General features: G+C 35.1%; 1 protein-coding gene across 2 annotated transcripts in view; it reads right to left on the reverse strand.

The window, feature by feature from the left end:
• Positions 1-14730, reverse strand: part of ITGBL1 (integrin subunit beta like 1) — a 146683-nt gene that overhangs the window by 71199 nt on the left and 60754 nt on the right. For both annotated transcript variants that reach the window (XM_071548785.1, XM_071548775.1), the window contains exons 3-7: positions 13265-13411; positions 10371-10493; positions 7230-7370; positions 4512-4652; positions 185-331 (exon numbers count right to left, since the gene is read on the reverse strand). In XM_071548785.1, coding sequence (XP_071404886.1) covers positions 185-331; positions 4512-4652; positions 7230-7370; positions 10371-10493; positions 13265-13411 — 699 coding nt within the window. The remainder of the gene's footprint in view (positions 1-184; positions 332-4511; positions 4653-7229; positions 7371-10370; positions 10494-13264; positions 13412-14730) is intronic.

Here is a 14730-nt window from a genome sequence, read left to right on the forward strand (position 1 = left end):
ATAGATGACCTTTGTAATTCTTCTCCTCCCTTCTCCTAACTTACAAGTTATGCTTGTGTGATTCATGCACAGTAAGCCAAGAAGGTACATATTTTTCAGTACTAGCAGTGCTGGACATCTGTAAAAATTCTTCTAATGGAAGTACATTTAAAGGGCATGAAAATTCTTTCAGAAATATGCTTACCTCTACCAGAACAAGGTAAATTGGAATTTCCTTGGCATTTCTTAGTGCTTTCCTCAACTGACAATGGACAAGAATGTGGATGCTCACACTTTTTCCCAGTCCATCCTTCTTTACAGTCACATCTTCCACAGTTACACTGTCCATGACCTTTACAATTAATAAAATCAAGATTATCCTCCTGTCTTATGAGGTAGTAATTATTACTTGCAATTAGATGAACTTTATCAAAGTTGTGGCTTCATTCAATAATTAGACTGGCAAAAATATACAATTATTTCACTATATCTACATTTTTTGCCCCCTGAAAATAGCACTGGTCTACCACTCCATTTGAGGCATATTTCCTTTTTTTTTTCTTAAAGGATTTTTTGCTACTTGATACATGATCTACATGCAAAATGGTGGAATAGAGATTACAAATACACATTTCACCACTGTTAGGAAAAGTAGGGAGTCAAAGAGCAATATTTCATTTACCTTTATGGTTTTTTTCTACCATAGTTGAGGCATATCCTCTAAGAAATATATCAATACCATCTTTTATCTACTTTCAATCAATGTGATCTCCTAGCAACAAACAATGTCACATCAATTCCAAGTCTCAAACCAGTGCCTCCTATTAAACAGTGATATATAAATAATAAAATACTGGACATAATTCTAACTTCAGTAGGGCAGTTGGATATGCTTTTTGATATCTCATTGGTTAACTTGACTCTTCCCGACCATGTCTATTTCCTCTATATGAATGCTAACATATCCAGACAAATAAAAAACAAGATAATTGCTCTTCTCCCTCTTTACTCTCTTTGCAGTGAGACTTTGGAAATACAAAATATTCCTTGAACACTGAGGAAATCTTGAGAATCAGCAAAAACATTCCTTGCCACTAAATCAAATATTTATTTTCATGAGCTCTGACAGCAGGTTAGATCCTTCACAATTTTCTCATAGCCATCATTCACTGGACATAAGGATCAAAGCATTGCTTCAATGTCCACTTCTCTATGCATGTTAATGAAAACCATAGCAACACAGCTTTTATACTCCTTTCTAACCATATTTGCATTTTAAGACCAGCCTATGTGAATTTATCAATTCAAAAGGGAAAAATGGAAGGAAGCAAGTCATCAGAGTAATTCTCAGACGTCTTAATGTCACATAATTTTCTTTACATTAGTTGTGTGTTTTCCTTGAAAAGCTTTAGAAGCTTCCTCTTTTTTAGTGGGTAGTTTATATTAGGAACAAATTCTTTGCTAGGGATGTGGTGAGGAACTGGAACAGGTTGACCAGAGAAGCTACGGATGACCTATTCCTGAAAATGTTAAGAGGAAGGCCTGACCATGATCCCTGACCATGGCCAGGGTTGGAACTAAATGATTTTTTAGGTTCCCTTCCAACCCAAACCATTCTGTGATTTCATGATTCTGCTGTCATGTGCACATCCTGACAGGTTGCAAATTGGACATATGTTCCCCAGTCCAGATAGATACTTATGAGAGGATTATGTTCTTTCTTTTCTAGAGTCACAGCAAAGGAGGTAAAGAGATGTGTGAATGTATGAATTTCCTTGTGGAAGCTTTTTTTCTTTCTGTGTCAAGTCACTAAATGCATTATCTCTTTAAATGAGGAGTATCAATTTAATGTTGAGAATGCTTCTGAAAGGAAATAATTCATTAACATACTGAATAGCACTTCAGGTGTTAAAAAACTGAATCTAGTTGCCAGTATGATGTACTGTGAATTGACAGTCACCTCAAGTCATATGAAGCTTCTGGAGGAAGCTGCTCTTGTGTAATGTTAAATCCTCACAGCAGGGCTGTCAATCCCTGTCATTTGTAGTTTATGAAATAAACATAGCATTTCATTCAGTTACAGTAAAACTCTTTACAGGAAAACCTGATTTTCTATCATTTCAATAAGCTACTCAGGACAATGTGATTTCCTGTCTCTCTTTATTAGACAGGCAGAACAAGACAAGAAAATTTTGTATCATGTCTGTTTGATGAAGGTTTTAAGAAAGATGGATTATTTTTTCCTAATCTCACTAATCCCTCTTGGATTCATCCCAAATCAATTTAACAAATAATTGTGAGAAAAAATGAGGATGTTTTGCAGGCACACTTAATGCATGCACACTATGTGCAGAAAGTAAATTTATTTCATATAAAGAAATAAAAAAGGCCAATTACAATTCCACTATTAAATCTTTGTTTTAATTGCAGATTCTGCCTGTCTACCACATTAAACTGAAACTAATACTTATGCGTCTCATTTCTTTCTGAAATAGGACTAAGCAGTTCACATTGCTACATGTGAAAATTGACTTTTTTCCACAATATATATTTGGATGGTCAGCTAACATTAAATTAGGCATTTCTGAAATATAATGGAAAGGGAATGGATAAAAATAATTAGCACTAAAATTTTTGAGGACTAGATGGAAAAATTAAGCTATACTTCAAGATGAGATTTAGTTATACCAAGCGAACCATATGAGTCCCTCCTTTTTCTATATATTCTGAGTTTTGTTCATTTACAGTTATGTCAGTGTAATAAAGAACACTGTACCACTAGTTAATCCAATGTCAAAAGACAGTATCTTCCCCCCAACTCCTTTGCAGCTGTCTGTACTTACCCAGTACTTTCTTACAACCATTACTGTTCTGGGCAGCAGAATAACACTGAGGAAAGGGGGAGTTCAACTATCAGCGTTTCAGTTATGCAGCATTGGCTGCAGATGCCACAGATTTGCTTCAATCTAATTAGATTTGAAACTCTTGTGTTCACCCTTAACTACAGGACACATTTGCCAGATTGATTTGTAGCTTTGTATTCCTTAGCAGATGCTGATGTTTTGATCAGTCCCCAACTACTAAAAACACTGACACCAACACAATGATACTTTCAAAAACTGACAGTATCCCACGGTCAATCTTCCTGCTGCTCTTATGACTGCAGTTCTACATCATTCCAGCTCATTCATTAAATAAATCTATATAACATTTGCAAGTGGCTGAAAGTGTAACTAGTAAATTAATTCCTGAAGGTTTTCAGAAAAGCTTATTTCTTTTTTCCCCTCATTAGCTAGCAATTCATCAATATTTATTTTAAAAATAAACAGTTGAGAAACCTGCACTTTTATAATAGGCAAAGAAAAAGCTGAAAATTTCATACATCATGTTGGTTTCAGCTTTCTCTATTACAGACAACTCCTGTGATCTTTCTATGAGGAATCCCTCATTCAAGCAATAAGTGAAGAATATACCACATCATTATTTTCCTTGATGTATCTGCATTCTTTCTATTTTTAGTTAGGCCAAATGAAATTTTTACAGAATGCATTTGCGCTGACAACCTCTAATCTCTCAAGCCCCTTTGAAACCACTGATTTGTTTTTGCAGAGTTCCTGTGTGTACAAATTGCATGCTGTGTGTTGATCAAAGTCCTTTTCCTGCCTACTATTAGCAACTTTATCAGTAACTATACAAAAATGTATGCAAGACCTTGCTCAGAATCTCAGCTTTCATTAGTTGGTACATGGAGCATCCATATAAATACACTGAAAACCTTGGATGGATGGATGGATGGATGGATGGATGGATGGATGGATGGATGGATGGATGGATGGATGGATGGATGTTAATGGATTTCAACATAATGCTCTGAAGTACATGTAGAAATAAAAGGAAGGTGGAAGTGTCTATGATGTACAGTCAGTGGTGGGCAGCTGGGCCACACATTCCTATTTTCCATTTATTGATGCTCCACTTGTTGTCATGCCAATTTGTATTCTTAGGGTCTTGTTTTTTGTTAACTCATTTACTTATTTTTCCTTGAATTTACTCCCTTTGATTATCCTCTCCCTGCTATACAACATGAAATAACAAATACAATTTGATCTAACAGACTTTCAAATTCAAATTTCCCTAAGAAAGGATATATGTATATTTAAAAGTTTCAACCATTACCCAATTTATATTCCATTATAGTGAATATAAGAGTATTAGAAGAAAGACAGGCACCTAAAATTATTTAATATTTACAGAATTTTGTTAAATGGCATAGAAAATAATTACAGAATTACATCTTTTAATTTAAAGACTCCACTGCAAACTCCTTCCTCCTCCACCTCCCTCCTCCCCCAAAAAAACCAAACCAAAACAAACAAACAAACAAAAAAAAACAAGAAAAAAGAGGTAAAGCTTGGTATTTTTTTTAAGACAAGAAAATGAGAACCAGAGCACTAGGGAAGAGGCAGATCAAACCAGCTGGATGCTTTTTTTTATAAAACAACATATAAGTCCCTTTTATATACAATCCTTACCTGAACAGAAGTCATCAGAATATCTATCATACACTGCTTTGCAGTTTCTTTCATCACACTCACAAGTATCTCCATGAATATCTCCCCAGTCACCAGTTGGGTCTACATCATGGCATGTGCATTCCCCACATACACATGTGCCTAAGTGGAAAAAAAAAAGACTGAGCAATTTAGAGTAAAAGTGGTTTGATTACAGTAATTTACACTTGTGAATTTTCAGCTCTCAGAGGAGAAGTTTCAAAGCTGCAAGTATGAACCATGAGTGTGTGCTCATCTTCTATGATTTGAAACCTTCTATGACCATTTAGTAGCAATACTTTAGACAAAAAATTGTTCAAGTTTCTTTTTGCTGTTTGAACCTTGTTAGCAATCAACAGAAAAATGTAGTGCACAGAGCAGTCATATACCTTTGACATCAACGATAATTTGCCCTGACAGTAACGACAATAAAAATCAATTCTGTTTAAATTACTTGGGCTTGGGCACAATGGATAATTAATGGTTGTAAAAACAAATATTTAGACTACTAGGGAATCCAAAATCTAATCCAACTGAACACATCTAGGAGGCCATTCTTTACCTAAGAACAGCAGCACAGATCTACCTGAAAAGGATATTTTTCAACTTTTCCCAAATCAATATTCAGGGCCACACCCTGTTGTTTAAATGAAGAAGAAACGTGAAATATGACAGATATATAAATTTGGCAAAATCTTACTAATATACTGAGAACACTTGCTTAGAAAAATCAGAATAAAAACAAAAACCAAAATAGTTTCCTTAGAAATATAAATATGCTTCAGGACCACAGACTCACTGTTTTTTCTGAGGTGCCAACAGGTCCATAAAAGCAGCCTGACCTTACTGATGTGTGCAGTTCTTTACTTGCAAAGGAGATTCACCTTCTGCTACTTCACCAATGCCTTTCTCACATTCAGATTACTCTAAACAATACAATGCAACTGAGGATAACAGGAGAAGGTGACGGAAATGAAGAGTGCTTTCTCCAAAAAGAAGTGTACCCAATTGTGCATGCGTGACAGTTACATGCAGCAGGAAGAGCTAAAGCCACCAAACTGCCCTCAGGAAATTTGCACTCCATTTTTTATAACTCCACAATTCAGTGACATTACTAACAAATTAAAAAAAAGCCAACAAAACAACCAAACAAACAAAAACAGAAACAAAAACAAACAACAACAACAACAAAACAAAACCCAAAAACAAAACAGAGGAAAAGAGAAAATGCCTCTGGAGAGTGATTAATGCCCCCAGAAACAACTTCAGAGTGAATTAGGATCAGCTGTCCTGGACATCAGAATACCACCTTTCCAAAGTTTAAAAGTCTAAAGGTTCACATACAGTCTTGGCTGATTGACTAGACAGTTGTGGGGAGAAGATACAGACAATTATCCAACTTAGCACTGAAAAAGCGTAGAGCACAAGGACAGGCCCAATATGTGGTTTCTAGAAGGCTCAAGATCTACAAAATGAACTGCACTTATAAGACAAGATGTATAAACACCGAAAACTGGGTAAGTAGGACTAAATGGAGCAGAAACACTGTGCTGGAAAGAAACTTCATCTCACAGAAAGCCTACAAAATTTTTATGAAAATAAAATCACAATTTCCCAAAAAGTTAAATATATGTGTCCTACAAATGTACCTTTGTATAAGAGGTTGTAACTATTCAGAATATCAGCTATACTACTCCATTCCTCCAATTGTTACATTAGTTGAAAAAAGTAAACACATATTACAATTTCAAATCTGAACAAAAACTTACTTTGACAAGAAGTATCTGATCTGAAGTCATTTGGATTATTATTTCCAGAGCTACACAAACATTTTATGCTAAAGTCCCAAGACTAAACGGGCCTACATAATCTCTGCATTTGAGCCAATCTTTCAATTTCCTCATAATTATAAAAAGAGAGTTTTCTAAATGCTCTTGGGACAAGTAATGTTCAAATACAACAGGTTTTGTCAGTAGAGATGTTTTTAAGAGAGGTATCTGTTTGATGTTAGTTCATGTTCTACTGTAATAATTCTGGACTGTTCCCAAAAAACCCTCATAATTTTAATTCTTTGTCCAATGAAGCCAAGCACAATAACTAGTAAAAACCAACCTTATTTTGTACCTTTTTTTTTTTCAAAATGGCAAAATTAGACAGAAGTATAAGGTAAAATTCAAGTTCCAGAACTTTGTGCAAATAAAACACCATGTAGTTAGAAACATTTTGTGAAGTCTACCTTGCACACCATCGTTACTGAATACTTTACAGGTGTTTTTTTCAGTTTGCAGTGGAAATTAAATGCTTCGTGTTTTAATTTTCCCCACTCGATTGTGGGTCTTAGGTTATCTTTAAGAGTGGATTGACATACAGTCCTGTGACCTTACAGCATCCATCCATTCAAAGCCAAAAATCTGCTAATATTTTATTTTGCAAGGTAAGTCTCTCACCAAAACATATGTACCAACAAATTATCCTGCTCAATCTTACTACAAAAATAAATGATGAGACCAACTTATGTTGGTCCAACCCAAGAAATGGGTGTGTATTTGTTTAAGTTTATACCTAAACACAGGTATCTACCCACTCACTTGGAAATGTACATCCAGACCTGAAACACTATGTCCTACTGTAGAAAATGCATAGAGTAAAATAAAAGCAAGGTATATAAATATACGTAGAAGGACCATGCAAATGACACACCTCTGTTGCTGCAGATTTTGCCATCTGGAGATGTGCATCTTTTCTTGATTTCCCAGGGGGTGATGTCACACTGGAATTCACATTTATCTCCATGCCAACCAGCCTCACAGTAACAGTTTCCACAGTAACACTTTCCATGGCCTTAAGCCAAAACAAATTTTATACAGTGAGAAAGAGGCAAGTTTATAAAAGACTTTAACAATTTAACTGTTTTGATCTTTTATTTTACAAACATCTAGTGATAGACTGAGAATAAAGATACTTTACAGACTATATATGACTACACAAAACAAGACAAAGGATATCTGAATTACACTTTTCCCACTATTTTAGGATAGGTTTTCATTTAATCACAGATTAAATCTAATCAATAGACACTAATTAAAATCAATATTTCTATATTTTTAAGCTCAGTTTTTGAAACTTTATAGGTAAATTTGGAAGATGGTAAGTGTAACAGTAAGCACAGCTTGACATATTGACGTAGGACACATGTGCCCACCATAGTCAGCATGACTAAGAAAGCATGGTATGTTCTTGACTTCTCAGATAATTCCAGCTAAGGGACTTTGACTTATTACACACTGCCTGCGTTCTATATGGCTTCTCTTCTTACCTACTAAGAAGATTTTAGAACACGGATAAACCAGTTCATTAAAGATATTTATTAGCAAAGCAAATCTTGCAGTTGTCCATTAATAAACCATACATATCCCAAAAAGGTACTTGTGTCAACTGAGGCTTGATGAAACCAGCTATTGAATATTTTGATCTGCTAAGGTACTTGTGCCATGGGCTTCAATGGCCCAAAGGATTCAAATTAAGTAGCTGCAACTCTTATTAATCTTAAAGCCATAAGTTAATTCTTTACTAGAAGGATCAAGTCAGCATCTTGTTCTTCCTTCCCTTAAGCTCAGTAAACCTTGTCATCTCTATCACAATCCAGTCAATATATATTATTAACTATCAAGACTGCAAATTGCTCAATACAATTTTCTCCTGTTTTTGCAACTACACGTAGAATTTTCATTGCAATTGTTTGGTTACATGTCAGAAACCAATTAATTTAATTAGATAATTAAACAACAAAGGCAATCTAAAATAATTCTTATTACTCAAAGGTTGTTCTTGAACAGTGGACAAGAAATAAAAGAGTAAATGGTGAAGGAGTGAATTCATTTAACCTGGCAGTTTTCACAGATTAAAACATCAGTACTTCATAGTTCACTCACACTTTTATACTCCTCAAATAAATATGAATTAAATGATACAATTTGGCACTGCTACTTGCTCTTCATGGAAGAAAAAAATCACTCAGAGCAAAACAACCTTGGGGGGAAAAAAAAAAAGATGGAGATCAGAATTCAAATTGCTAGAAACCATAATACTAGACTAAAAATAAGCTGCAACTTGATTCCAAAGTTTATGTAATCTCAAATAAAAAGTGATACAGACAACTGAATGATAAAAATCCAACTGATCCTGGAAACTCCTAACTCATCTTTAAAATTTTGCCCTACCTAAGAACTGATTTGCTTAAAAAATGCAGTGCCCTTGTGCAAAAATAAAAATGCATGTTATCTATATTTCAGCATGGCATTATATACTTTTCCAGGATAAAATCCTCAGTCATAGTTGATGAAATTATGTACCTTTGACCTTCACTTCACAGGCTGTTCGTTTTTTCTGCACAAAGCCTAGTTCAACATATGGTTTTGTATTTTAGAGTTTTGTTAGAAAGCAAAACAAAGTATAACACTCATAGCCTATGTGCATGAACTTTTCAGCTTGCAATAACCTAACCAAGTCAAGCAACCTGTATAGTTTATATCTTATACTTTACTTTAAAAGGCTCCAAACCTTAAATGAGGTGTCATGGCTTTTATACTGACCGATCACTTGCTTTAGAGACTTGAATCTATCAACAGTTTATGTCCTTTTATATCAGCATACTTTGATTTCTTCGTACACATAAAACTAGTTTTTCACAAAGATGCATCTGGTCTTTTCTGGAATATGGTATAATTGGAAACAAAAGCTAAGAAAAACCTGACTATACAAATCAGCAGCAAAACAGGTGGAGTTGAAAACAGACAGAAACACCAGAAGGAGAATTTACAGGAACTAAATAAGTGGTATTTTTTATCATATTCAGTACCATATGTAGTGGTTACAAGCAAATATAAGTGGAATCACTGGCTCATAAAAGTTGTTGCCCTCTACTCATTGTATTTTAGGCAATTACTGTAAATATTGTACTCTGCTATTTTACACGAGTACTCCCTGTCTTTATATGCATCATTAGACATGAATAGTCTAAGAGCAGATCAGAAGACTCTTGTATGCATAGAGACATAGTATGTGTATGTATAGCTTGAATAACATTTTTAGTACCTTCCAGCTCAAGTTCAAGCCTTCCTAGCAGTATAGGCAACAGCATTTATAATGCCAAAAATGGTGTGTATTGCACAATATTTAATTGCCTAGTTCCTACCTGAAATGAAATTAAATGAAAGTACAGTTTGAATTTTTGTTGCTTTTCTATCAGCAGAGTTTATTTCATCTTATTTTCTTGCTTTTCCTACTGCAGAGGAATTTTTTCATTCATTCATTCATTCATTCATTCATTCATTCATTCATTCATTCATTCATTCATTCATTCCTTTCTCTTCTTATCTCCTGAATTGCTTTTGAGTTCTCATCTTACATTTATTCTTGCTGGTTTTTAATTTTTGCTTCCTTGACAAAATTCTCAAAAAATCTGGTTTTTGTTTTGTTTTGTTTTTTCCTGTCTTCTGTCCTGCTCTCATCTGTACCATGAAGCATTCACATTTCTTATACTGAACTAAAGGCAGACACACTGAGCTATGAATTACCTTAGTGAATTATTTTATACAATCTTCTTTGCAGTTCCTCAAAAACGGGGAGGGTGTCACAGGATTTATTCATTCTTTAACCTTCTGCATAGCTCATTTTTGCATCTTAAATTTCCACTTACAATTTGCAAACTAAATTCTTGTACATACAGTTGCTTTTATTGTAATTCATACATTCAGTAAAGATATTGTGTAGGACCAGACAATTAAATGATAACAGCCTGTATTAATTTTAACTATTTTTTGCACTCATTAGAATACATACCTGTACAAATCTCTCCTGTTTCATCATCTATGCATTCTCTGTCATCACATTCACAGAATTTGCCATACACCAGTCCATTTCCTTCTGAGTTTGCACATTTACACCTGCCACACTGACATGTGCCTGTGAACATTTAAGACAGTACTCACTGCCTGCAGTATATAGGAAGAGTTTAATTAGTCTGTCAGAGATGGTACATATTGTATTTCTGAGAAGGCTGAAATCTGAAGATCATCCAATCAAATACAGACATAGAAACATTCCATATCAACAAAAAGCCTAATCTTATCCATAAAGAGATACAACATTCATGTCCTTTGTAAGTGTAGAGCTGGTTTTTCCCACAACATAAGCCACAAATAAAACCTTCAGACTAAATGAAAAGCCAGAGCACTCAGACAACCCAAAGGAGGCAAAAGTGTTTTTAAACAGATCTCTCTTATTTCACCTCTTATGATCACACAGTTGCTTCTTGGTCTTTTGAACAGGGTTGTTCCCTCACCTCAGTTGCTGCCTCTCTCCATGACCCACCCCCCCCAGACAGGAAAAGTTTGTTTGGTTGCTTCAAGGGAAAGTAGAACCCCTCTTTTTCCCTCAAAGGGTTTATCCAACCTGAGCTCATAAATAAATATTTTAATGAGTTATACATTTTTTAAAAAAGGCAAAAATAGACTAAAATTACATTAGAAACCAAAGGCTTACCATGCTGGTCATATAAGACATTCATTTTCTCTACATCTATCACCTTTATTAAAACTGCAGGGGTAGGAGTTTTGTGCAATACTTGTTGCTGGGGGCTCTGTGGTCAATGGGTTTGCATAAGTTGTTTTAGCAGTCAATGGCATCACAATGTCAGCAAGTATGAATTAAAAAAAAAAATCACAGGAATCCTACTTCTCATGTTACACCCAGACATATTATAGAAAACATGGTTATTGAAATGAAATGATTCCTCCAAAATAAAATTTTTATGCTGATCTTGAACATCTAGTTTGCAGAAATCTGTTTATGTTTTGCCCCTACAAGTGCAGCCCAACTTTTACTAAGCATCTTACTAAAGAACAGAAGTACTGGGCTCTGAGACACACATTCTAAAAAAGTAAACTTGAAAATCTTTGCAAGAGCTAATGTAATAAGATAACATTAATACAACTGATAATACAACATAAGTAACTTACAGAACTAGAATTATTTGCTATAATTACTTGGAAAACAAACACAAATGAAAATGTTGAAAAAAATGTCATAGTTACAGATAATTCCCAAACAGGAAAAGAGATAAAATGAAAAATTGATTCCTAAATTGGTTATCTAAACAGGTCAGAGAGACTGTATATAATAAAAGTGTCTATTCCATCCATTGACAAGAAGTAGAAATGGCTCACATAGAGAATTTCAGTTTAGGTAGGATGCTGTAGTCACTCTGAGAAATGATTAGGAACAGTTGAGTGAGGAAAGTGAAATTTTAGGTGAATAGTGATTGATTAATGAAAAGTATTACAATAAATAACTATTGTTGTGACAGCAGAAGACTGTTCTTGTGAAACCTCATGTCATCCCTTCCCATCTGTTATTGGCAATTAAAAAACAGCACTCAGACCCTAAAGACAATGTTAGTCATAGCTCAAAAGGCAATCCCGCCAAGACAAAATGCATATGGTTACAGCCAAAGTAACCCCAAACTTCTTTGCCAGTCTCATGAGCATTCCTGCCCTGCTTAATATCAGCAAAGAAAAAGCATTATTCTTCTCTGATGTCACAAACATGCCCCTACTTAAAGCAGTTGTTAAGCTACGTTGCTTTTTCTGTGAATACTGAGACCATGTCTAGCCAAGGAAAGAAAGAGGTTTTTTTCTAAGAACTTTGAATAATTACAATGAACTATACCTATTTTTGAGTGTCACTTTCTCATTTAGCTGCCTCTCATCTGGCTCTCAGTTGTGAGTTTCATATACTCATGATTATTGTCATAAAAGTAATGTATCATTTACTCACCATGCTGCATGCTAAAAGTTTTATCTCAAACTGGTTCCATATCCTGTTGTGAGCACTAACTTCTCTGTGACTAGTCCCACAAATCCTTTAGGTTCTTTGCTCATGTCAGCAGCTAACTTGTGAGAAGTTCAGTTGTATGAAAATGTATGGGTCCAAAGAGAAACTAAAAGCCAGGAACAGTGAGTTGCAGTGTGGTTCTTGAAACATTCTTTCACTCAGAGATCAATGTAACGGAAAAACCGAAAGGCAATTTCTGATCTCACATCTTGACTGGTAGCAAATGGTCTCCAAAATTCTACCATTCTGCATTTAAGTCCTCTAAAAAGCTATTTGCTTTATCTCTTTATCTCTCTCTCTCTCTCTCTTTTTTTTTTTTTTTTTAGGAAAGGACTTTATTTAAGTTAGGAGGGTTATAAAATTAAACTATTAGAGAAATGACTGTTACCAAATCATAAAAGTGAAGACAGAAATACCCCTTTAAAAAGATTAATCATGTCTTCTACAATCAATTTGTGCAACTTATAAATGCCCTGAGAAAATATTTGCAAATGCCATTTTTGCATCCTTCAAACACAAATGCAAACAAGAAATTACATCACTTCCTGTGGTAATGCCATTTCCACAATATTTTGATGAGCAAAATACATGACACAGCTGCAGTTTCATCAACATAAAACAGCTGTGGATTCACTAGAGTACCAAAGTAGGTATTCTGAGTCAGTCTGCTTTATTATACACAGAAATAGGCCTATAGGAAGATGAAACATTTTAGTATACATACAGTTATTTCTCAGTCTTTTGAAACACACTCTACAAAATTGCTAGTTAGAAATTACAGTGATTCTCAAGATAACACTGGGAGAGCATCAAGCCATCAAAATCAACAAAAGACATCTTACCTGCTCCAGAACAGATGATATCTTGAGAATTCTTGCACATTTCAATGCTTTTCCTCCGTGTAAGGTTGCAAGTAGTTGGAAACTGACAAGCTTCACCATTCCAGCCTTCATCACATTTGCACTTCCCACAGTCACACTTTCCATGGCCTAGCAAAGAAAGGAAAGACTGTGTCAAGTCCTTTTTTTTTTTCTTCATTCAGAAAGTGATATTTTCTTATGAAGCTTTTAAAATAGATTCAATCAATTACACTTTTAAATGATCATGACTAACAGATTAACATAGTTCATATGCAATTAAAACCAGAAGAGAGATGAAGCAAGACAGCCAGCACGGCTCCACCAAGAACAAGTGCTGCTTTACCAACCTACTAGCATTCTACAATGGAGCGACTACATCAGTGGACAAGTGAAGGGCTGAAGATGTCATTTATCTGGACTTCCGTAAAATGTTTGACATGGCCCATCCTAATATCCTTCTCCCTAAATCAAAGAGAGATTGAGTGGGTGGACTGTTAGGTGGATAAGTAATTGTCTGGACGATTGCATGCAGAGGTTACTGGTCAATGGCTCAGAGTCCTGATGGACATCAGTGACAAGTGGTGTCCTTCAGGGATCCCCACTGGGGCCAGTGTTACTTAACTGGGATCAAGTGTACCCTCAGCAAATTTGCAGATGACACCAAGCTGAGCAGTGTGATTGACAAACCTGAAGGATGGGATGCCATCCAAGGGGTCATGGGCAAGCTTGAGAAGGGGCACCATGAGAATCTCAGGATGTTTAACCAGACCAAGCAATATCTGCACCTGGGTTGGGACAATTCCCAGTGTCAACACAGGCCAGGGATGAACAGAACCTGTTGCAGCAAGACCAGAAACCCCAAAAAGTAGGATATAAAACACAGAATAAAAATCTACTCTTGTGATTACTCTGCTTCACTGACAGGAGACAGCACAAGCCATTCCAGAAAAAGGTGATAAATCCTAGGGTAGCTTACAAAAAACTAAAGAGAATATATAACCTTTTTCCTTCCTTTTAAGGATTACTTATCACAATGACTTTTCATTCTCTATGTTAGGCACTCTTGTGATTTAACAGTTTTATGTCTGCTGGTGAAGAAAAGATATTCTAATAAAAGGAGGACTCATTTTCCCATTTCCATGCCTAAATGACAGAGTAAGGCAGAAGCCACTGCTTATCAGTTAGCAGTGCTTGGCATAACCTCTCTCAGTTAAGAGATGCAGTAATATAATACATGATGCATAAAAGAAAAAAAAATCATTTCATTTCAAATGCACAGTCTGTTTAAAGAAAATGAATAAAAGACCTCCATAAACGTAGTTATACAGAACAGTTTCTTGGCTTTATTTAACAAGTAAATACAAAGAAATTAAATTAATTAAACTAAGAGATGTAGTGGAGAAATCCTTGCATGCAACTGAAAGAAACTATCAGGAATTTAACTAATA

This window comes from Pithys albifrons, chromosome 1 (assembly GCF_047495875.1).
Source record: "Pithys albifrons albifrons isolate INPA30051 chromosome 1, PitAlb_v1, whole genome shotgun sequence".
NCBI classification, from domain to species: domain Eukaryota; kingdom Metazoa; phylum Chordata; class Aves; order Passeriformes; family Thamnophilidae; genus Pithys; species Pithys albifrons.